Source organism: Myotis nattereri (assembly GCF_964212035.1).
Source record: "Myotis nattereri genome assembly, chromosome: 5".
NCBI lineage: Eukaryota > Metazoa > Chordata > Mammalia > Chiroptera > Vespertilionidae > Myotis > Myotis nattereri.
The window spans coordinates 58,214,500-58,239,713 of record NC_138080.1 but is presented as its reverse complement, the minus strand read 5'-3'; the positions used below and the strand labels follow the sequence as shown (position 1 = coordinate 58,239,713).

Below are 25,214 nucleotides of genomic sequence, written 5' to 3'. Positions count from 1 at the left end.
AAGAATCTCAAAATAGTCCACCAAAGGCAATCAGAGGTGCTTTCTCAGAACTGATCATTCTTTTGGGGGATAAAACCTTAGTTATAAAGTTAAGAGCTTTGTTGCCTACACTGCGGGCACTTACTGAGGTGTCTTTGAGGGATCACTTATACTCTGGCATTTCTAAGAGGGGAATCCAGACATCAAGGAAAGTGCCTAAAATCTACCCATTTGGGGACAATGCCACCAGAATCTGAACCAAAGGGAACCAAGTCATTCTCTAGAGCAGTGGTTCTCAACCTTCCTAATGCCTCGACCCTTTAATACAGTTCTTCATGTTGTGGTGACCCAAAACCATAAAATTATTTTCATGGCTACTTCATAACTGTAATTTTGTTACTGTTATGAATCGTAATGTAAATATCTGATATGCAGGATGTATTTTCATTGTTACAAATTGAACATAATTAAAGCATAGTGATTAATCACAAAAACAATATGTAATTATATATGTGTTTTCCAATGGTCTTGGGCAACCCCTGTGAAAGGGTCATTCGACCCCCAAAAGGGTCGCGACCCACAGGTTGAGAACCGCTGCTCTAGAGCCATCTGCAACAAGTATATATTCCCAACCTCAACCAGGGAGGCAGCTCCTGGGAAGACTTTGTTTATTTAGTGCATTTCTCCCCTTTCAACCACTGCCTGGGGGTTTGCTAACCACCTCCTAAAGCTTCTCTTGCCCTCAGCCTTTCTTCCAGAACCCTTCATCAAATCCTCTCCCAAGAGCATGCCAGTTAGTCACGACAGAGTCATTAAACAGTGTATGGTCTATTAAGTCTGTGACTTTGATGCTTTGGGAAGGAATAATATAAAGTGAATGGTTAGGTGTTTTTAAAAGTGCTTCAATGCTATATCTTTTACTTTAAAACTTTTTAAAATTCTAAGGTGAGGCTAGGAAAGATAAGAAACTACTGAGGCCCTAGGAGTAAATCCCAGTTCTAGAGAGGACACAGCCATTATACTGAGGCTCCGGAGCTATAAGGAGCTTCTACACGCCATGGAACACGTGAGGGGGAGAGAGGTATTCAGCACTGCTAGCACAGCCCAGATTTAACAGAACCTCAAGGACACTTAAAACAACACCAACAGGCAAGCAGGATGTTGCTGATTATAAATCTGCAAATCTTTCTACCTGCTTTTCATTCTAACAAGGATAGCATAAAACTGGTAACGTGCTGGGGAAATATAAGTAAAGTTAATGGCATGTCACAAAAGCGTGTGGGAGACACTCGTTTGCTCAAGTTTTCATTTCCCAAACATTTGGGACCAAATAAAAGGTGTAAAACTGGAAATATGAAGATTATCCTGCTTTCTTTCAATTACCAGAAATATTTACACTGAGAATAGTATATAAAGCCTGTATTTTAACATTAATATGGCTAAATAATTACTATTGTTGTTTTGTTTTGTTTTATCCTCAAAAAACAAACCATTCTCTTTCTTCAGAGAAAGTTAAAATTAAAGATATTTTCTTTTGGGCATAGGGGGGATTGCTAAGGGAAAAGCAATCCTATCTGACTCACTGCATAGTCTTGACTTCATTCTTACTAACAGAGATTTGTGCACAATGACCTCAATTTGCAAAGGACTTTCCCAGCACCTGTCTTGACTTCTGTGTGCATAACTTAAAGCTTCCAGATACTCCACTGTTTTTAAGAAGATACCATAATATTTTTGTTTTTTTCATTTTATTTTTGTCACATTATTTTAGGAATTATTTATTGTTTTGAGAAAGTTATCAGAATCCATCAGTAACTCAATGCAAGAGAAAAACTCAGGAAGTAAAGAGCTATTAGTGATGCTGTTATAATAACCTGGCTATTATTTAACAGGAAAGGAGGAAAGGGAAGCTCAGACAGACTCATGCCCAGCAAGGTCTGAGCGATGTGGGAAGGTGCCGGTCTGTCAATCACACCTGAAAGCAAGTCAGTGGCTGGAATGGGTGTGACCACTGCAAGAGAGCAAAACCGGAATATTCAAAACTTCCCAACAAAGGAAGTTCCTTCCTTCTCTTTCTCATGCCCTTGGTTCCTGGCTCTCCTGTGGCAGGGGGATGCGCTCCCCTGTGCCCACATGGTGCACGGCCATGGTGGACTCCACACATGGACTCATGGACTTTGATTAGCCTGGATGCTGAACCACACCTGGCTGCAACATGGAGCGGAAGCTCTGGACACCGGCCTTGTTTCTGGCCCTGCGGGAACCCCAGCTGCACCGTTTCCAGGACTGGCGCAAGGGGCAGGGGGCTTTGGAACTTGGGAAATGTAACCTCATACAAATAAAGTCTTCTTCCACATCCCATTCTCATGTCAGCGACGCCCCAAAACCTCCACCTCACTCCGAGTGATAGGGGAGTTTGATTCTCGAGTAACATTAGAACCTAATCTGTGATCTCCTTTTATCTCTTTTTTTCATGTTTAAATTTTAAATTTTTTCTTCAGATACTCCGCTGTTCACACAGTGAGGAAGCCCCACTCATCAAGAGGCCCCTCCTCTCACTGTTCAAACATGTGAGGGCCTGAGCCTAAATGATGCATATCTTACGTTTACACATTTAAGAGAGGTGGGCTGCCATTTAGAAGAAACAAGCTAGCTTTTTGAGGATTTATAGAGGATTCAAGATAAAGGCTAATATGGGGAAGGAGTGGAAGCCACTGGGGTAAAATGACTCCAAGTTGCTAATTCTAATGGCCAGGTGTTAATAAGTTATAAAAGAAGCCCTTCTTTAAAGTAAGGTGTCATCGATTCGCCTGAAGATTTCTCCCATGAACTCCCCCCTGCCTTTGAGGAAAATTCTATATAACTTCCATAAAGGCCATAATTTGTTTTAATAATGCACATAACTAGCATTTGAATAGTTACTCAGGAATTAATCCATCAACCACAGAAGATAGGGATCATTATTATCTTCATTTTAGAGTCGAGGAAACTAAGGTCCCAAGAAGTTAACAGACTGACCCGGCCCGGCCCCCCTCCGCCCCCCCCCCCCAAAAAAAAACACAACAACCTCACAGGACCTCTAAACTCCAGGGCTTCTGACTGAAAATGCACCCAAGTTCTCTCCTTTCTCTCCAAGAAAACCCAAGCTTCTTTATGAAAGATGCTAACCTAAGAGGTTGGACTGTGGGCTTAGAAAATAAGTGATATGGAGTGAACTACACATCGTACATGAGAAAGGGGAGGGTGCGGTGCAACCTGAAGGGAGGGGACATTTTCTGAAAGGAGAGAATTTTGTGAACATTTGACTAAGAGGTGGAAGAGGAGAAACCAATTGCAACATGGCAGCTTCTGTTCTGTCCTGCCGGGTCCCTCTGGTGAAGGAAAACATTTTCCTTGAGTTTAATAAGACGGAGCTCTCTTTCAGTCCAGAGTCTAGCAATTTTGCAAATTCTGAGCTGTTACACGAAAAAGCTAGACCAATGAGAGTTTTATTAACTACCTCACCTTAAAGTAGAGCCAAAGACTCTCAGAGTTAGAAGAGACAGCAGATCAGTGGTTTTCAAACAGTGTTCCAAGGAACCCTAGGGTATGCTTCAGGGGTTCCAAATGTTTGTTTCAAATGTAAGATTATTTTAAAATTAGTTCTCCATTTGGTTTGAAAATTAATATAAAATTTAATTTTAAAATGTGCACCCCCCAGCTGCATTATCCAAGATGTCAATTAGAAACCACTAATACGTTAACTTGTGTTGATAAGTCCATCTGATGATCACTACAATGTTAACTTGCAATGATAAGTTAATTGAGTTTTATGTATCACTTGTAATGCAGTTTTTGCTGCTCTCATGAAAGTGTTAGAGCAGCGGTTCTCAACCTGTGGGTCGCGACCCCTTTGGAGGTCAAACGACCCCTTCACAGGGGTCGCCTAAGACCATCCTGCATATCAGATATTTACATTACAATTCATAACAGTAGCAACATTACAGTTATGAAGTAGCAACAAAAATAATTTTATGGTTGGGTCACAACATGAGGAACTGCATTTAAAGGGCCAGAAGGTTGAGAACCACTGTGTTAGAGTTTTAGTAATCAATCATGAATAAGGAAGTGGCTGGCTATCTTTCAAGAAATTCACACCTGGGCATGTGTATCCATGTAAAACTACACACCCAGCGTACACCTAGAGTCTATGGGCATTCCTTAAATCAGGCTTTCTCAACCTTGGCACCACTGACATTCTGGGCTGGATAATTTGCTATGAGACTGTCTTGTACAGTATAGAATATTGAGCAGCATTCCTGGCCTCTCTACCCCTAGATGCCAATAGACTTTGCAGCTATGACAGCAAAACATTTTTCCAGACATTGCCAACTGTCCCCTGGGCACACTTCTGGTTGAGAACCACTGCCTTAAATTAAATGCCAAGGCAGGTCTAAGTGTACCTGCTTTGGTGAAGCTTCTGATGGTGGCTGATAGGCTTATGTAGACACAGAGAGACACTGGCTCTATCATTTATAGAGCACTTACTACGGGCCAGGGAGCATGCGAGGTGTTTACTTGGGTTAATATCTCTGATCAATCCTCACAACAATCCTTTGAAGTAGGTACTACTATTGTCTCCATTTTGCAGATGAGAAGCTGAGACTAGAGATGAAATAAATTTCCAAATAACAGTTCACTGACTAATAACCAAGTAGTTACTACAGAATGATAGATGGCTTTAGTGTGTATTGAACCTTGCAGATGCTTCCTATTTGCCCTTCATTATGATAAGGCATGAGGGCAGTTGCTAAATATTGCCAACTTTGAAACAAAATTTTATTATTATTATATTCTTCTTTCAAGTATCTGAATACATTCCAGTGAAGGGATTCTGAGATTAAAGGTGAGTTCCTTGAAATCTGACCTCATTTACCACAACATTTCCCTGTGTAAATGGTGTTTCTCGAATCTGCAATAAACAAAATAAATTTAGAAATATACTAGGTGCTTCACCTAGTAGACTCAAGGCTTCACCTGATCATAATGCTAATTTCATATTTTTTTAATTACCCAATAGTGACTGTTTTCTTAATTATGTGGCTTTTTAAGTAAATAAATGTAATAAATGTGAACTTTAAAAATAAAGTTATATTTAAAAATATATGTCCTATGTGTTTTATATGTTGAGTCTGCTCTTAAGACTTTTTTTTTTTTTGGGGGGGGGGATGGGTTTACTGTTTAAAATACAAGCCAACAAAATAAACATCATTACTGTTTTCCACTCCCTTATTTTACAATCAGAAATCAGAGGACGATTTGGCCTTTTTAAAACCACACAGCTTGTTGGCAACAGAACCAGAATCAGAGCCCAGCTCTCCAGATCACAAACCAAAGCTGTTCCCTTGTAAGTGTATGAAAGTACGTATGACCAGCCTGGGAAGCAGGGCTTTGTTGATAATTTGATATTTTTAAGTGAGAAAAAATAAAAAATAAACTGCCTTCTAAAATCATAAGGAAAGGCAAGATTTGATTAAATAATAACAACAGTGGAGTATTACTTTTAGATGTTAAGCATATTATATCTAAATAGAATGTTCAAAACATTAGCTAAATATTTTTAAGCCTTGCTCTCCAAAAAGGTAAACTATTTAATTTGCCTTAAGTAGTTTTGTAATTAGTGCTTAGTGACGTTTTAAGCATCTCATATTTTTCATTAATGCCCACCTGAGCTGATACTTGGCCACACTTCAGGATCTATGTCTCAAACCAAGACTGCACAGGTCATCAACAAGGGCCGCTGCAGTTACAGACAGGGTGACAAAGGAAACAAAACAGCCCCTGGAGCGGGGTCAAGGAGAGTGACAATGAGCGGTGCCTCAAGAACGTTAGCATAAATAAATAAATAAGGTTTTTCTCTCTGTACTTAACTACTAAACCCAACACATAATGAGCAAAAGTAGCTATTTGCAGTAATCCACTTAACAGACAGGATATCTCCCTTGTCAAAAGCAGGAAGGACAAGTCCTGGAAAACCCATCAAGCTGGGAGTGAATGTGAAAGAAAGCTGTGCGTTAAATTCATACTATTCAACCCAAAGAATGAAATGTATGAACAGCGAGAAATGATTGGAGATTAGAGAAAAGGAAGCCTAAAGATTGGATAATATATTTCCAACACTTTCCAGGGAAGTCTGTGACCATCTGCCCCAAATGACATCTCCTCTTGATTGCTACACTTGTCATTTTTGATTATTATCCCAACATTCTGGCTTGTGCATCCGTTTTTTAAGCGATGTTTGTTACTACGGAACACCCAGAGAACCTGCAGAACTCCGGGCTGAGGTAGACCGTGAAGTGTCCATAATGATTTCCCTCCCTGACAGCCCTTCCTTTGCAATGAGACTCTGCAGCTCCTCCCGTGAAGAGGTGGAGTGGGTGTTTCCACTCTGTGAATCTGGGCTGGACTTGGGACTTGCTCGGGTCAACAGAAGGTGATGGAAGTGACCTTGGGCCAGTTCTGAGCCAAGCCTCCAGAAATCTTGTGCACTTTGGCCTGCTCCTTGGAACCCGGCCCAGCTGCGTGTGAGTGAGCCTGGGCTAGGCCACTGAAGGACAAGGGACCCTGGGAGCAGAGAGCAGCCATCCCAGCTGAGGCCACCCTAGACCAACCAGCCCCCAGCCACGCTGGCCATGGACTGCAGATGGGGAAGTCAGCCCTGGGGGGACCAGGAACAGCACCCCGTTGAGCCATGCCCAGATTGCCAATCCATAAAATCATAAAGGAAGAAAATGGTTATTGTTTTGAGCTGATAAACTCTGGAAAAGTTTGTTCCTTAACTAACAGTGTGATGGACTCTAGTTCCTAGACCTGGAGCTACAAGCTGAGGTCCAGGAACATAAGACATGAGGACCCAAGGTACTCAGACCCTTTGGGGCTCCCTTGACATGGCCTGCTTACTTTCCATAGACCACACTCTACTCCATCTCCTTTCTTATAGCATGTGGAGGTGACTGTGAATCTGCAAATCTTTTTCAAATGAAGTAATATCACAACCTCTGAAAACCTGACTTCCAGAATATGAGTAATGGAATATTTTTCTTATAACCCATCATGGAATGCTCTGTGGATGATAAGAGATAAAGATGTTACAAAAGAAACATCCCCTTCCCCTCCTCCCAACCCTCTAACTTGAAATAGTTGAAAAGCAAGACTAATATACAGCAATAGAAAGAAATAGTCATAATACAATCACCAACCAGGGTGATAAAGACTCTAAGTATCACTGGTATTCACAATGGGGGCGGGGTGGGGGAGCACTAAAGACCCGAATAATAGGAAACGGTTTTACTCAAGAAGTGGGAGCTATTCTTGGAAGGATGACCAGCATCTGCAAGGGCCAGGCGGTAGGGGGAGAATATCACAGGGATGGAGCCTGAGGTTGCTAGAACTGCTCTACAAAGATACAGAAAGAACCACTGTGGGTCAGAAGTGGATTAAAAATAGTTATTTTAGCTTTAATCACATTATTACTTATTTTTATAAAAATTCCCGCTTCCCATTGTATCTAACAGGAGGAAGACACAGGGGACTCCACAGTTCAAATGACCAGACCCCTGAGCAACAAAGGTAAAGGCAGAGAAATGGAAATGAGAGGGCTTCTAGAGAAGTGGGGATAGGGTTACTCAGTAGACAGGAGCAGGTGGGGGCATAACCTGACGCAAGAAGCATTAGAAGAAGCGTCCTCCAGAATGCTTGGAGGGCCTGGAGGTGGGGGGCAGCTGAGGTGGAGAAGGCGTCAGTCAGGGAGGGAGCTGGAGTGGCAAGCTGTCTAGGTTTGAGGTGACAGCCAGGAAGGGTTGCACCTGTAGCGATGGATTGTAGATCTATTTTGAAGACACAAAAAAGTTTACTCAGATTAGCGACCGAATTAGCATGTAGAAATGATGCCATGGTTTGAAGCCAAGGAAAATAAACAGTGAAGCAGACGGAGGTCAAAAGACAGTTTGCTCAACTGAGAAAAAAAAAAAAGGTAATAGCAAATAAAGTGGTCATTTGCCAAGGTCTTATAATTAGGATCTTTGTTCTGTCCCGTGGAGCTGAAGTCTTTAAGCCTCAGCTTCCTCATCTACAAAATAGGTTTAACACCACTGACCCCACAGGACTGTTGGGAGGATTAAGTGAGAAACTACAAGAGGTTGTGGGCACAGTGCCTGGCTCACTGTAAACACAATTGATTAGTAATAATGCTTATAATAATAGTAGATTAGTAACAACAGCAGTAAGTAGAAGAAAGTGTACTTCTCAGAGAAGGAAAAAATGAACTGGATTCCGTTTTACAGAAATGTAGACTTGGATAAGTTTTCCCAGGAGTCTATCAAGGTAAAAAAAAAAAAAAAATTCTGTGGGCAATTCTAGAAGGAGGAGTGCTCTGTCCAGCACGGTGAGGAAAGATCTGGATTCCAGTCTTGACCCATTTATAGGATGTACACCAAGTCCTAGTTTCCTCATAAACATGCTTGTTACTAGACAATATATTTGGAAATACACTAGAAAGCTCTACAGAAATATAAACTGGCCTTATTGCTACTAATCTATTTGCATGAAATAATTAAATAATGCCTAAAAGTATTAATGCCACTTCCAATGACATCAAGCACACAACTCGCATGCTGGGGACCCCGGCTAACTCTACAACAAGGGACAGAGGGCAGAGCCAGGTTCCGGTGTCGCTGCTTCCTTAATGATTTGGGGTGTAGGCAGCCTGAGGGAGGGAACGCTGAAGCCAGGCCCCCTGTATTAGAACCCCAGCTCCACCACATGTGAGCTGTGTAAACCTGGGAAAGTCTCTTAACCTCTTAGTTTTCATCTGTAAAATGGGAGTACTATCTTGCTACAGGGTTGCTATGAAATTCAAATGTGTTATGGAATAAAGTCAACACTGGATAAATGACTGTTAAGGGGAAAAAAGAAACAATAAGTAAATGTCACAAAGTCCCCATCTATGGTTGGGGACCCATCCAAGCTCTCTTGTCATGCTAGCTGCTCCTTTCCCTGACCCAGAGCAGCCCGGGTGTCACGGAGCAGCAAGTCTCTGGAAAACAGAAGGGCATCACACTCTCCCTCTCACAGGACTCACCACCAGGTTCAGCAATAAAATCCAGGGTTTCAGGCTGCCTGCGTGGAGACGGCCCCTAAACGCAGCTTGTGACACTGGGAATTTTAGGCACATGGTCAGCGAGTGCCCAGCATGAGAAAAGCGAGGCAGGGTTAAAGAGAAGGGCCAAACTGAAGACGCCAAGGAAGGTTGTCCAAGATAAACCCACTGGGGAAGGTACCTAGGCGTGCGTGTGGGAGAGCCACTGGCACCGAAGTCTTAGGGCGCGAATGGCCCAAGGATGGCATTTACTTGAAAGAAGGCTCCTTTGTTCAGATGTTTCACAGAAAGCCAATCAGAGCCACCAGGTTTACTGGGCATCTCCCGTGCCTCCTCCAGCAGCACAAACCAATGTATGGCAGCATAGGGGAGCGGCCATTCATAGACTAACCATACTGTCACTAAAACTGTACAAAATCGATGGAAGCGGCAGAACAAAGGCCTATGGGACTCAAATACATTCACCAGTTCCCACTCATTTACACAAGAAAACCTTTGCTGCGTATGGCTGTGCTCTTGATAAATTAAAAATTCAGCTTGTGCCTATATGTAAGTCCTGGTTAAAATTACTTCGGCCTTAATTCTATGAAATTAATAGAATGTGGGAGCCTGTTTTTTTTTTAAAAAAAAATGATTTTTGCCCGCTTCCAAATTAAAAATAGTTGAAATGACTTGTATCTTTTATTTTCGAAAGCCAGAGACAAAACGCTATTCCCAGCCAACAACGGAGGTGCCAAGTTTCTGTCAGCTCCTCGGTTATAATTTGGAGAGCGAGAATTCAATTATGTATCTTGAAGAGTGTAGTTTTCAGAGAGAGACATGATGTAAGGCCAGAGCAGGCAACTGTTACTCAGGCTTCAAGTAACGACACTCCCAGGCCCTCGATGTTCCAGGAGTCTTGAGACTTTCTAGTTCTAACTAGAGAACATTAAGATGCTTCTTCTAATTCTGGCATGGGGCCCCACGAGGAGAAACACGGGATTTCATGACCATGACTCACCCAGGCCTCTCATGCACGTCAACCTTGACCTACGGTGAATGCCTCAGACCCAGAGCACACCACGCCCCTTTCAGGGTCTGGGATACAGAAGAGGGAAGAGAGCTGCATGGAAAAATACTGCGCCAGGTATCAGGTTTCTATTCCACATCAGTGGTCCTCAGTCTTGGTCACATGTTAGAAACATTTGAGGATTTTAAAGAGAATACCAATGATTAGCCCCTATTCTAGACCAATTAAATCATAATTTCTGGGAGTAGGGCTAGGCCCTGGCATTAAAAAACAACTACATAGCCCTAGCCGGTTTGGCTCAGTGGATAGAGCGTTGGCCTGCGGACTGAAGGGTCCGATTCCAGTCAAGGGCACCTGCCCGGGTTGCGGGTTCCATCTTCAGTAGGGGGCATGCAGGAGGCAGCCGATCAATGATTCTCTCTCATCATTGATGTTTCTCTCTCTCTCTCTCCCTTCCTTTCTGAAATCAATAAAAATATATTTTAAACAACAACAACAACAACAATATAAAAACTCCAGCGTTAGAACTGCTGCTGGAAGCTGGATCATGGGGAGAAGGCCCAGAAGAGCAGGAACCTGCTGTGAGGTCAGGTGAGCACCTCTCCCCTGCTCCCCACCCCGACAGGCAGCGGCCTGCATATGCCTTCAGGCTCCCAAGAAAGATCTGTGCAAACACCCAGAGCTGCAGCATCCAAGACCTGCCTTCCAGGCCAAACCCTGCACGAAGCTGACAAAATTATTTTTTCTCTTAGCCCAGAAAGCCAGGGGCAGGGGCTGCCCCGTTCTCTTCCCTGAATCAATTATGGTGCTGAGCCTGGACAGCTTCAGTCTCAGGGAGCAACATTAATCTTGCAGGACCGAGGAATGTTAAGTGTGGGCTCGAGCAGAAGAAGAGTTAGTTGATGATCCGGAGAAGGGATTTGATTTCACAATCACATACGCTGGGAAACGTCAAAATCAGGGCAGGGGTGGGAGGAGGATTTAGAGTCCGTTTAAAAGAGCATTCCACCCTTGTTCTTTAATCCCACTGGGTTCCCTTAAGTCATCTTTATGCTCAGCTTTAGTGGAAGGAGCAAGAAAGACTCCCCTTAATAACCAGGCAAGAAAGAATCAAGTGTTTTCCCTCTCTCTTTTGGAAACAAGTAGGTGTGTCCACGCTTGAATTTGTCACTGTGCTCCATTTCTGCAGACAGTGATGTGGCTGGCACCGGGACTCGCAAGCTCCATGCCCACAAACAGCTGCACCCTCCGGTCCCAGCAGGTGCACGCGCAGAGCCCAGCTAAAATTCGTCGCCAGAACAATGGAGCCCTTATGACGCCGAGGGACAAGGCCCGATGCTCACCACGGCTGCACTACATTTGATGAGGGAAAGAGCTAGAAACTCAGCCTCAGTTCTCTGGGGTTGGGCCTTTAGGTCCCAGGATCAGAGCCACAGACACAGCCAGGCACAGCACCAGGGCGGCAGCAGCTATCAATGATAGGGCTCGACCCACCGAAGAGTTGGTGGAACTAAAACACACACACACACACACACACACACACACACACACAATCCCTCCAGAAAATGTATCCTCCTCCTTTTAACACATCCTCTCCTCCCGGGGGCTGCATCGCCACAGTCACCAAGTTTACATTCACATCCAAATATGCACACACACAAAAAATTACCGATGCATCTCACTCCCTGGTGACTTTGTAGCAGGTTGCTAGGTAACAGTGCACACAAGTCAGGTTTCAGGACCTTCAGTAAGCCACCATAAAATCGCTGCATGGGCCTTTTGCATAAACAGTGTGCATTTGTTATCTGTTTTCTCCTGCCGATTGATCGGTCGGCAAATACTTCGACTGCCAAACCGTAAACAAGTCCCCATCAATAGCTAGCTGAGAAAACAGATCACAACGTGAGGCTTTGGTGCACGTTTTTACCCCAGCCTACCAACTAGCTTCTCTGCTGGGGAAGCTCCTGTTTGCAATTCTGGTTCCCAGCAGCCCCAGGCCTTCTGTTACGCTCCCTGAGACAGGGCTGCAGCTAGTGACAGCCGGGTGTGGGGCACCCAGGGCTGAGCCAAGCAGGAGTGGTCTATCTATTGTACAGCAGGTATTTTACCCAATCCTCCTTCCATCCCTTCCTGCAGCTTTGAAAACGTCCCGGGGTGGTGGAGTAAAGGGAATAACCCCTTCCTGGGAGTTACTCACCCCACTTAGTTTTCCTGTTAGTAAGGAGATGCCCCCCCCCCCCCGCCCCAACTAAGCTAGGCTAAGTGAATATGCCATTTGCGTTCCGTTTTTTGCAATAGAAGAACCCAGAAAAGGAGCCCCTGTGCTGTCCTGTCGGCGGGAGAGACCATCAAGGAAGGACCAAAGATGCTCCAGAGGGGAAAGCTGAAGTATCAGAAGCAAAAGGGACACTGGAAGCTGCACTCCCCTGTGCCCCTGCCCTCCCTCCCCCCGCCCCGTTTTCAAAAATGTTTCAATATAAAACCCAAAGTCCCTAAAAGCTCAGTTTCCCCTAGATGAGCTGGAAGAGAAGGGGGGAGTAGAGAACCCCCTGTCTGTCTGTGCCGCAGTCAGACGCACTGTAATCCCTGGGACTTGATCGTGTCCAGCATAGGACTGCCTCCCTCCCCTCACATGCATGCACACACGGCAGGTCTGGGTGCCCCACGGAACACTCTCTGCTCTCTTTTCCTCCGCAGCTCATTTCTGTGACGCCTCATTTCCAACCCCTACCTTTTCTCATTTCTTCCAACTAGTGTCACGCGCTCCTGAGGGGCAGAGATCTGGGGTGACGGGGACAATCCAAAAGACCCCGACTGCGGTGTCCCCGAGCACGGGGTCTTCAGAGTGACGCTGAACCTCTAATGCACCTGGCAATGACATTTAGTGAAACGCGACTCACAGTCCATTTAAAGGAAGACGGTGACCAATTATTCTCCATTTAAAAGGCTATTGTCAATCTCCAAAGAGCTGAAATGGCATTTGGAAATCATCCTGGGGACTGCAAGACAGAACCAATGCTCAGCCGACCTTTCCCCACCCTCCACGTCGCCTTTAAAATATAAAATCATACTTTAAAAAAAAAATGGAATGAGTAGCAGTGCAATCCCAGGACACGTTTTCTCATTCCAAAAGGGAGTCAGGAAAAATAGCCTTCCTCAACGTTGCACCCTGTTCTACTACACAACTTAAAGAAACTGAAAACAAAAACAACAAAAAAGTAAAAGAAATATCACATATAATTTGATGGTCAAAGTAGTATTAATCAATAAGGATACTTTTTTTACAACTTCTCCATATTCTTTTCAAATGGCATTGGGGCAGTTGGAAGAAAATGCTTAAAAAATTATATTCCACTTATTTGAGGTACCCAGAGTAGTCAAATTGACAGAGACAGAAGGTGGGAGAGTGGTTATCAGGAGTTGGGGGCGTGAGGGATGGGGAGTTTTTGTTTAATGGGAAGATGGAAGTGTCTGGAGATGGATGGTGATGATGGTTATATAACAATGTGAATGTACTTCATGCCAAAGAACTGTACTTAAAAAGGGTCAATTTCATGTTGGGTATGTTTTACCACAATAAAATGTTCCCCGCTAGAAAAACATTTTACGATAATCTTTATCATTTAATCAAATTTTCAAAGTCTCTACGTCCTAATAGTCTCTGTGCATATGTCCTTAAAAAATCGTTCAAATTAAAAACAAACAAAAAACTTGAATAATGCAAAATGAGACGTTCCACACAAGCACGGTAAAGAACCCAATGCAGAGACAGGTTACATAGAGGCCAAGGTCACACGAAGAACTGCCATCAACCGGCTCACCATTGCCCCTTCCCCCACAACAAGAGCCTGTAAAGGAGTAAAACCAGAAGGACATCGGCAATCTCTGCTGCTTCCAGACCCCAAACCACAGCAATGCCTACACCCAAAGGACTGGGGGAAAAGGCAAGAACATGTATGAAGGTGCTGACCATTAGAATTTAAAGGACCTCAAAGTCACCTAGTCCTACCAGTTGATTTGATAGATGAGAGCACTGGTAGAGAAGGAGAGAGAGAGAGAGGGAGAGAGAGAGAGGGAATGAATACAACCCTATTCAAGTACCTGACAGCTTCATGAGAAAATCAGACGCCATCTTAACAGAGATGTCCTGGCTGAACAATGCTGACGCACTGTTGGCCACATACTCGGAGGGGTCTTTCAGCTTTGTGTGGTTGGCCGGCCTGTCGGCAGCATTCAGGGGAAAGGAGGCTGGCAGGCCGTTATCTTCCTTGGGCTCCTCCTTCACCAGCAAAGGCGAGACGCCAGCCCCACCCTGGCTAGTCCTCTCTGGAGTGCTGGCCGGCATCATGGTCCCCACTAGCTCTGTCCCTCCTGCTTCCCTGTGCTGCCCCAGGCAGGCACTGTCACTGAGGTGGGGCGATCCCTTGACATCTGGGTCTGGGATCTCCTCCTTCACCTTGGCTTCTGTCCTCAGGAAGTGCTGGTGGCAGCGCATGTGGAGCTTCAGGCTGAAGTGGCGCGAGGAAGTGAAAGGGCACAGCTGGCACTGAAAGGTTTCTCCCCGGTCCTGGTGCTGATGAACCTGGCGGAGAAGCAAGAACAGTGAGCTGTCCACCGCGTGCTTACGGGAACTGCCTGGGGGTGCACACTCAGCATCAACTAGTCTCCACCCCAACAAAGGGCTGCCCCCGGAGAATAAATAGCCAGAGGGGAGCATCTCATGACTGCGCTCCGGGTGATGAGATCGCCCCGAAACATAAAGTGGATCCATGTAGGAGAAGAGTTTGCTAATAGAGCCAGGCTCACGACAGAGGTGCTGTCAGCCTGCGGAGGCCATCCGGGGTAAAATCCTCTTAAGGGTCTAGTCATCCGATCTCACTCGATGTCTTCAGAAAAAATATTATAAACCCAGCAGAATGCACACTTACCTAATTACTAGCTGGGGGTCAAAAGAGGTCACCTGTCAGGTAATTCCTCTCTTCATAGTAACGCTTTGCCTGTTCCCAATGACTGTCGCCCAGAGAATTAGTGATGTTTTGCAAAAATAATTTCAATTTTTCAAAATGCTTTTCTAGATAATTAAGAATGTGGAAAATAATGGCTCCAGGGTATTCCCATTTCGTAGACAGTGAAATTGAGACCTGGGATTGAGTGGCTTGAATAAAATTACAAGTGAAGAAAGTCAAGTGGGGTGCGGGGAGAACCAGGGCCTGGTCCCCACCAAGGATTCTCAGCGAGACAAAGCCAGTGTTTCCTACCGTGGTGACCCTGTGCTCAGATCCTGAGGTTTGCAGTGAAAGAGTGCCCAGCCGGCGTGGCTCAGTGGTTGAGCGTAGACCTATGAACCAGGAGGTCGTGGTTTGATTCCTGGTCAGGGCACATGTCTAGGTTGTGTGCTTGATCCCCAGGAGGGGGTGTGCAGGTGGGAGCCAATCAATGATTCTCTCTCATCATTGATGTTTCTCTCTCTCTCTCTCTCCCTCTCACTTCTTCTCTGAAATCAATCCTATCCTATATAATAAAACACTAATATGCAAATCAACTGACTAGCAGAATGACCAGTTGCTATGATGCGCACTGACCACCAGGGGGGCAGATGCTCAACACAGAAGCTGCCCCCTAGTGGTCGGTGTGCTCCCACAGGGGGAGCACCACTCAGCTAGAAGCTGGGCTCATGGCTGGCAAGTGCAGTGGGTGGTAAGGAGAGAGGGGTCCCCCCAGACTATGAGAGGGCACAGGCCGGGCTGAGGGGAGACCCCCCCCCCCGCATGAATTTTGTGCACTGGGCCTCTAGTAAAAATATATTTTAAAAAAAGAAAAAGAATGCAGACTTTGAAATCCAGTTTGTCTTGCTTGCACATATACACCTGTAAAAACTGAGAGGAGATTATTTCCCTTTCTGTCACTCCCAAATTTAGAGCTTGAAAAAGCAAGGAAATCATTGCATTGGCCTGAGCCAGGCTCCGTCTGAGCTGGCCGGTGCTCACAAGCTTGTTAACTCCCCCTTTCATCTCTGCCAATGCCTCAGCGCTGACCTGCTGCACCCTGCTATTTCAGGACTGGCCCTCCCTGCGTCAAAACTGCCAATTGTGTAGATTTGGGCCAAATGATTTGGGGAGTTGTGTGCTCCGGACAAACAAGTCAGGGGTTGGAATTCAAAGCCAAAACCAAACTGACACCCCACCAGTCAGGGGTGACCTGAGTGGGATTTGAACCCAGGTCTCAAGAAGGTTAAAAGCCAGTTCGTTAATCCACTGCACCACCTGGCCCCTCGGCGGAGGCTGCCTTTCCAAGAAAGCAAGTTTTACTACAGCTGTTTATGCATTCTGAATGCGATCCAAAAGTATTATTCACCAGCCAAAACATACTTTTAAATAATGTTAAGTGACCAACAAAAGCAAAGAAATTAAACGTTAATGGTGAGATCCTGTCGCTACAGCACCCCACTGTGGCTTTTTGAAAAAAACAACAGAAGAGATTCCTGGTCCCCCAAAGCATGACTTTCTCAACAGAAATCGCCATATTAACTTAAATTCAGTGGCCGCAAAGACTTGCTCCCGAAAGCCTTTCCCTACCAGGTCTGGGGGTGGGGGCGCTGGGTTGGGACGCCACACTGTCACACCATCACTGAACATCATCATCACCCCTCTCTGTTCCTTTTTAACAAAGGGATTTCACTCTGGCGCTGATGGGTTCATTTGTTTTCTCACTGAATCGTAAGATTTCCCTGCCACCTCTCCACTCAATTCACGCAGAAGCAGGCACCTGGGGTCAGGTCACCGCCCCAGGAGACCCTGGCAGGTGCTGCCCACAGCCTGCCCTGCAACCAGGTGGTAAAGGTCACCAGGCAGGAAGCTTGGGGGTGGGGGGGGATTCCCGAGAATTCCATTTCAGAAGTGTCCTTACATCCACTGACCCGGGAGAGGACAGGAGCAAATCCAAGTACAGAAGCTCCCGCAGCAGCTTCTGGAAGAAGGAAAAGCACCGAGAGTGAGCACGGCTCTGGAGCCGAAGGGGAGCCCGGCTGGAACAGAGTCTGCGTGCAAGTGTGTGACCAGGCAGACGGCTTTCCCACCAGGTCCCGGCCCTGCTGCATTTAGTTGTGGCGAAAATTTGGTGACCGTTTAAGGAAAACCAGTGGATGTGGACCTGACTTTCACACTTACAATTTTATTTGAGCTACACCTTCCCAAAGGGGCTGGGGACCACATTTGACCTTGGAGAGGTTTTAGTTCCAACCTCTCCAGACCAGAAAGCGCTTTCTGTTACCATTTTCATTCTCTTTAGCTTAACACGGACTTCAAAATCCCTCTTACTGCCCTGAACGGTTTGGCTCGGTGGATAGAGCGTTGGTCTGTGGACTGAAAGGTTCCAGGTTCGATTCCGGTCAAAGGGCATGTACATTGGTTGCGGGCACATCCCCAGTAGGGAGTGCGCGGGAGGCAGCTGATCGATGTTTCTAACTCTCTATCCCTCTCCCTTCCTCTCTGTAAAAAATCAATAAAATATATATTTTTTAAAAAATCCCTCTTACTCCGCTCAGGAAAGAACTCACTTGTCTGAAGCATGTCATTCTTTCCAGGCCACATGGCGCTGTCCTTACTGACTGGTCATTTTGCCAGAAAAGCACATCCCTACCTTAAGGGGTGGGACGTGAAGGTGCTGTTATATCATTAGTTGGATGAATAGGAGGAGACCTTGGGAAACATCTACTCCACTGCCCTCGGGGGGCCTGGCCAGCCGGCAAGGGGCTTACCCACGCGTCCCAGCTCCTTATTCGGCAGGCCCGAGACCAGCAGAACTCGGTGCCCTGACTCTCTTCCACTCTCTTGCCATTCCTTCACCCATGTTCTTTATCTTAGCAGTCCTCCTCACCTTTTCTGTCCAATTTCAGCTTATGAATTTCCTATTTAATCCCTGTATGCTCAGTCATCCAGGAAAGTTGTAAAAGACTTAATGGCAATCCAAGATAACCCGAGGAAGCTGGAGGCATTTACATCTCCTTCCGCCACTGCCCATAAAAACACTCGGACGGTATACTACAGAGGAAAGGCAGGCTTAGAAAAACACACAGTGTCCAGCACCAGAACATGCTAACACTACATGTGTTGAACAAATTAAGTGGAAACCCATTTTTTTTTCTTAAATAAATCTATATAATGAATATAGAAAGAGATACATTAGAATGACACTAAGGGTTATTTCTGTGTCTGATGAGATTATGGGTCAATATTATATGCTTTTCATTTATTGGTCTTTCTACATTCTCAACACTAAAGATATATCATAAAAAGAGAAAAGCAATGAAATTCCTTTTAGGGAAATGTTTTAGTCCATGTCGCTAATTTATTTCTAAATGTAAATGTTAATATATATTCCGATGGCTTTCGGGCAACAATTACTATATTAGCTACATTTACCTATTATTTCTCCACCCTGGGATCTGTGTTAAGTGGCTCATGTCCACTATCTCATTTAACTATTATAACAACTCCATGAGACAGGCCGCATGGTTGTCATCTCCATGGCCAGAAATTGAACCTTGAGAGGTTAAAGGATTTGCCCAGAGTCGCACAGCTACCAAAAGTCGTGGAACTGAGATTCTAACTAAGGTTCTTATGACCACACAGTTTGAGATCTTAATCTACAGGCTATGCTGCCCCCACTTCCTCAGCAGAAATTGTTTTAGAAAATCTATCCATCTTTGCAATCTCTGGTCAAGGCAGCTGAGACTATCTCCTCCTAAAACCATAGCCATCGTGTTTCCTTGTAGACTCTTATTTTCAAAATGTAGCTGAATTTAAGTACGTCCAATGAAAATAAAACCATGAATTGATTGAAGAATTAAAAAAAAAGAGAGAGGCCCACGAGTGAGGTGTAGAGCAGAGAAAAGAAACAGTACACCGTTTGATAAAATTAAACTTGTATGAGCCCTTCTCACACTTCCCTTATCAAAAGCTCAGTCGGAGCTCAACAGGTTAGGACACAATGAGTGTGAATAAAGTGGTAATTTCGCACACAGCTTTATTGTACTGGTTATTGATTTGTTCTGAAAGCCTTCTAAGACCCCATGACCCGCAAAGCCCTCACCGCTCTCATCGGTAACACTGTCATGGCCGACTGTCTGTATCATCAAGGCACCCAACTCATCTCTCTGGAGTTTCAGGGTCAGTAGTTCCTGCTCTTGAAAACCCAGCTTTTTTTCCACGGGTTTATAAATAGGTTGTTTTAAGTGACCCTGAGCTGAAACCAAGCTTACAAGGTGTCAGGCGAGATGCAGGTTTTCTGCTCACTGAAGCTTTAAATTTGCCAGACTGACAAAGCGTAGGGCACAGTCACGAAAACAAATTTTAGTTTTAAAGACGTTTCTTTTGAAGTCTCATCCCGCTAACGAAATCCACTTTGCAGGTGTAAAATATGAGATTTTACTTTGGGAAGAGGTGATGGAGGATGAGGAGGGTTAAAGTAAAAACTAAGCAGGCTCACGAAAATTCAACCAACCAGAACGCCTGGTTAAGTGGATTCTGAAGATGAAGGGCATGCTACTCCCAGGAGAAAAAAAAGGCAAATGATAGAAAACAAATTACACCATGGATTTAATTTTTTAAAAATCTTCTAAGCTATTGCCTAAAGTCAATAGAGGTTCCATCTGATCATACTTTTTCAGAGCTACACACTTAACAGTGATTACTAACAAGATTTAAAATAAAGCAAATTCTTAATTATGCACATACACTATACTTCTTATGGCAGGAAAGTAAGAACTTTATAAACGTCAACAGCCAAACTATATTGAAAATATCAATAAAAATGACTTGTTATTATTAAGGTGTTAGATGATAGTTGTTGAAATTACATAACTATTAAAGAACATTTCTGTGTCAGATACTTCACTAATATTATCTCCTTAAATACTAATAACAGCTCTCCTTAACATTCTTGTTCCCATTTAACAGACGAGAAAATTAAGTCTAAGGGCTCATTTGTTCAAGGCCACTTAGCTAGTAAATTGCACAATAAGATTTAAATATGGGTCTATCAAATTCAAAAGCACATGCTCTTTTGATCTCATGAGTTTCTTCCTTGAATTTCAGACAAAACCCATAGTATTAATGAAGTTTGCTAAGTTTTAGACGACTAAGTTTTCCCCCATCTCACTTGAGTGACACGCAGACGCTACTTAATGTCTATTACAGGTGCAAGCCGAACCGTTTTCCATAGGACACTGAAAACAAAACCCGTGCATGTTGGGCAAGTGTGTTCTTGGGAATTGTGACGCCTTAAGCCCTGTCAGCCTCAGGGAGGACTCAGTCTTGTCGGAATGGCCCCGAGCCCTCCACAGGGCTAGCGTTGAAGCCCAGGTGTCTGTTCGTGTCCTCCCACCTCCTATAACAGTGATGGCGAACCTAGGACACGCGTGTCAGAGGTGACACGCGAACTCATTTTTTTTGTTGATTTTTCTTTGTTAAATGGCATTTAAATATATAAAGTAAATATCAAAAATATAAATCTTTGTTTTACTATGGTTGCAAATATCAAAAAATTTCTATATGTGACACGGCACCAGAGTTAAGTTAGGGTTTTTCAAAATGCTGACACGCCGAGCTCAAAAGGTTCGCCATCACTGTCCTATAAGGTGTTTCTGGGTGTTCCTCTGGGTTTGTAAGCAGAAGAGGACAGTCTTGCCAGGAAGGGGAGCAGGTCCAAGCACCCTCTCTTTGGGCACTGGTCCAGTAGCCCTTCCTGCCCCTGTAAGCACCCCAGAAATGCATCACCATGCAAGGCCAGGTTAGGCTGCTGCTCCCCAAAGAGGGATGGCCCTCCACCACATATATTATTTGGATATTGAAGCTTCTCTCTGTTGCTGGTTGTAAACTGGAAATGAAGACCTTCACAAGAAGACTCTTTGCAAGGTGCTTCATTCCCATTGCATTCTACCTTGTAACCTTGAACACTGTCATCCACCAAAGGCCCCTCTCATGCTTGGTGGTGCCTGCCTCATCAGAAGGGCTGTCTGCGGCTGGCTTACCTTCATGTGGGATTTGAGATTGTCCTTGCGAGCACACCGGAATGGGCAGAGCGGGCACTGATGACTTTTTAAACCTGTGTGAATCACCATGTGCCGCTTCCAGTAGCTCTTCCTTTTTATAACCAAACCACATATTGGACACTGGAAAGGCTTTCCACTTTCCTCTTCCGAGGCTTGGAAGAAAGAGAAAGAAAGGAAAATTAAGGCAAACGAAAAGGCACACTGCATCCACACTAATTCACATGCATTGCTATATAAAGAACACTAAAAATGATTCGATTTTTTTTTTTCCTGGCAATCTCAAGACTTTAACCAGGAGGTTTTATTGCTGCTTGTCTTTGGGTACAAGCCCACGTTCATCTCATGGCTTCCATCAGGGTTCCATTGTTCAAAATCCAACTGCCCTGCCTTGTGAAAGTGTAACTTCCGAAGGCCATCCCTCACTTAGGAAGGCATCTGCAAAGGGACGTTGCTAGGCCTGTCCTTGCTCAGCCCAGGGTAGCCTCAATTCAGGGACTTTGTTTCCTGAAGGAAGCTGCCAGACTCAAGTCCATCTATGGATTCCTGAACTTGGAAAATGGCAAGAAATAAAGATAAATCAAACGGGACAGAGAAGAATGTATGTGGCACAGCGGAAACCTAATAGCCACCGTCAACCTCACACACCGACTCCGTGGAGACAGATGTTAGGATCCCTACTGTTGACTCATTTAGTTATGGCCTGAGCAGATGCTGCTGCCAATTTAGCCATCAGGGGGTCTTAAGGTTGGGGTTTTACCCTCTTATTTCTGCCCCTCTGGCTGCCACTAACAAGATGCACTGCCTTCCTCTGCACTGCCACGGGGCCCCACTGCCCACTTTGGGAAAAGCTACCAACCAGGCAGTCACACCTGCTTCGATTTTCCAGAAAAACAAACAAACCAACTGGTTCCTCCCAGGAAAGCTAAGCTCACTCTCTCCTCCAACGTCTCCACAGGGAAGGGCTCTGCTGGGACACTGAGTTGCTACCTGTCTGGTCTATCAGTTGATATTGGTCAGTGCCACACCAGCCTTGGCACTTGGGAAATACAGACCATCAAAACAGGTAGAGTTCAGGCCTCAAACTTTCCTTTCTTAATCATGAAGGATGAGAAATATTGGAAAAAGGTTACCTAAATTGTAAGACGCTCATAAGATCTGTGAAGCTATATTTTAAAAATGAGATATGTCTATAGAAGCTAATATAGAAATATGCCCAAGATATTAAAGAGTTAGTGGAGAAAGCAAAACATAAAACTCTGTCTAGGGTGTTTCTATTTTTGTTTTCTAGAAAATGGGAATCAATTGCTGTTTAAACCGTGAGGTGAAAGGTTGACAGGAAACTTTATAGAGGATGGATCAAGCTGACAACACATACAACCACTGATTAATCTTAACATCACTAAAAAGGAAACAGACATTGTGCGCCTTCTGATAAGCCATCTATGAAATATTCTTACAAAAATTTAATCAGGCCTCTATCTAACTAGCAGTTCGCTGGAAATACAGGTGATTAAAACAACCACATGTTAAACACACAAAGGGGAGGGACTCAGCCAAACTCACAGTGTGGGAAAGCCTGCAGGACAAATGACCCAGTCTCTTCAACAAGGAAGTGACATTTTAAAAGAGCAGGGGTTATGGATGAAAAGACACTTAACACTTATAAAAAATGCAAGGTGTGAAGCTTATTTGGATCCTGGTTATAGAATGATAAAATAACACTTTTGAGATAAATTGAGGATATACTGATTATAGCCTGGGTGTTCCATAATATCATGTAGCCATTATTGATCTTGTTAGATGTGATTATAGTCACTATGGCTATTTTTTAAAGTCCTTATCTGTTGGAAATATTTACAAGCAAATGGATATGATGTCTATGATTTGCTTTAAAATACTTGAGCAAAAAAAGAGGGTGAGTAGGAAGAATGGGTTGGATAAATGAAACAAACAAAAAAAGGACATCCTTTCATTTGTATGAAAATTGTCCAGAAGCATACCCAAGAAACCATTAAACAGTTAAACTTTGAAAGACTATGGATTAAGAGACAGGGGGTCAGGGAGGGAAGCTTTCACTTTCATTTTATATTCCTCTATACTATTTGAATTTGTTTAATGCACATGTTATTTTTATCATTTTAAAGGGAAATATTCCCAAGTGTGAGCTTTAAAATAATTTTATATTTTTCACTTAGTCCCCACCTGCAAAGACCCACTTAAAATAGATGGAACCAGAAGGGTTCTGGAATAAAGCTGGGTCATTCCAAAAGGCTGTTTCACTAATACACTAATCATAGGCCATCTTGCTTTGCTTAACCACGTAACTTGAAAAAGACTCCTCTATCTAAAAATACACCCTTCAAGCCTGGAAATTCTACTTGTGACATGTTCCATCACGAGTATTTCCTCTTCTGACCGTGGGACGGGCAGGAATGAGGGCTTCCTTCCACTCCAGGAAAAGCACGCTTCTTGAGGCCCATAAACACGCCTTTTTATTAACCCACCAGGGCTCTCCTGCTGTGTTTCTGTTGACTGCTTCTGCTGACCCGAAGTCCTACCCTTAATTGGGCCTCTCATTTTCTGTCCTTCACTGTCATTTCCTTCACTCTGGTATCTTGATGGCAAAAACCACGTGTTGAACAACAGATTGGAGAGGAAAGACTGAATCAGGCCTTCGGGTGAGATTATTGTCATAAACAGGGGGAGAAGGAACCAATAATGATGTGTCTTTGGGTTATAAGAGAACATCAAAGTAGTCAGAAAGAGGCACACAAACAGGCTGCCACCAATCCCATCTTCAGTAAGTACTTCCCACTGCATAAACCCTGAACTGCCTAATTTTACAGAATTGTCTGGGGACTCTGAGAGAGGAGAGAAAAACTGAGATGTCCTCCACTGGCCTGAGATTTCATGGCACATCATAGGAAGGCAATAAAAAGGCATGAAGTGACAAAAGGAACATAGCTGCTTACCCCGGACACCTTGCCTTGCCTGACGTGACCACCCCCAACCCCCATCCTCATCACCTACTCTATTTTTCAAATGCAGCTCAGAGTACACGACATAAACCCTGCATATTAATATTTCATGTAAATCTATTTTATTTTGGAGCTATGCTTCCTAAGTTTTAATGAATACCAAAACACATATGAATCATGTACAAATTAGGGGATCCTTGGACTGACGAGAAAAAAAAATTAGAACCGTCCTAATGAAAAGAAACTAACCCCAAGTCATGTGGTCAAACAGCTATGCTACTACAACTGTTTGAAATGTTTAACTGGTCATGGCAAGAAAGGAAGAAAACAATCCAAATGGTAAAAGTAACTAGAAAACAATGACCCATCTTCAAAGTTGGCCAGTAATCTCCCCTGATAAGATCTGCATTTTTATTTATTCAAGAAAAAGGATTTCATAGTTCAGTAGGATGTCCTGCATGTGCATATGATGGGAACTACTTGGAGAAGGGAGGAAGTAAGGATGTATTCTACTTCGTGTGCCAAACTATTTTCAAGGAGCTGACAGCTGTTTCATCCAAATGTACAGCCTAAGGAAATGTGACCACTTCCTCAGAATAAGCCACACATTCCTGAGGCAATCGGATTGAAATGTTCAGGAATTTACCTCGTTTACAACTGTCTGATAAACAATTCCCCCCCCCCCCCCAATATATCACTAGCTAATTATTATCACAGCAAACAAAACTAAATCCCATCAGATGCTAATCGGCCCAGTGGAATGGATAGCTCTAATTTGTTATCTTGAAGAAAACATGCTCTCTTGATAGGCAATAATATTATTGGAATAAAGGAGATAATAAATGTGTGTGAAATGCCCGTCACGCAGTAAATGGAAGCTATTGGGAGCAGCTGTAACAGTAATAGTAGTGACAATAAACTCTGGTCATGCCCTCCAAAGCAGAAAACTCACCATTAGAGGAGATGTAAATTTAAACAACTGGCATCACATAATAAATACATAGCTCAGGGCCTGGCCCGACATGGTAGTTTATCACTGGAGCCCAGAGGAAATAAAAGAGC

At 44.1% G+C, this 25,214-nt stretch overlaps 1 protein-coding gene across 1 annotated transcript in view; it reads right to left on the bottom strand.

Annotated features, from left to right (window-relative positions):
- The window catches only part of ZNF827 (zinc finger protein 827), a 166,675-nt gene that overhangs the window by 103,502 nt on the left and 37,959 nt on the right, over positions 1-25,214 (bottom strand). Inside the window, exons 3-4 of the mRNA XM_081091637.1 lie at positions 21,154-21,326; positions 14,226-14,706 (exon numbers count right to left, since the gene is read on the bottom strand). Coding sequence (XP_080947763.1) covers positions 14,226-14,706; positions 21,154-21,326 — 654 coding nt within the window. The remainder of the gene's footprint in view (positions 1-14,225; positions 14,707-21,153; positions 21,327-25,214) is intronic.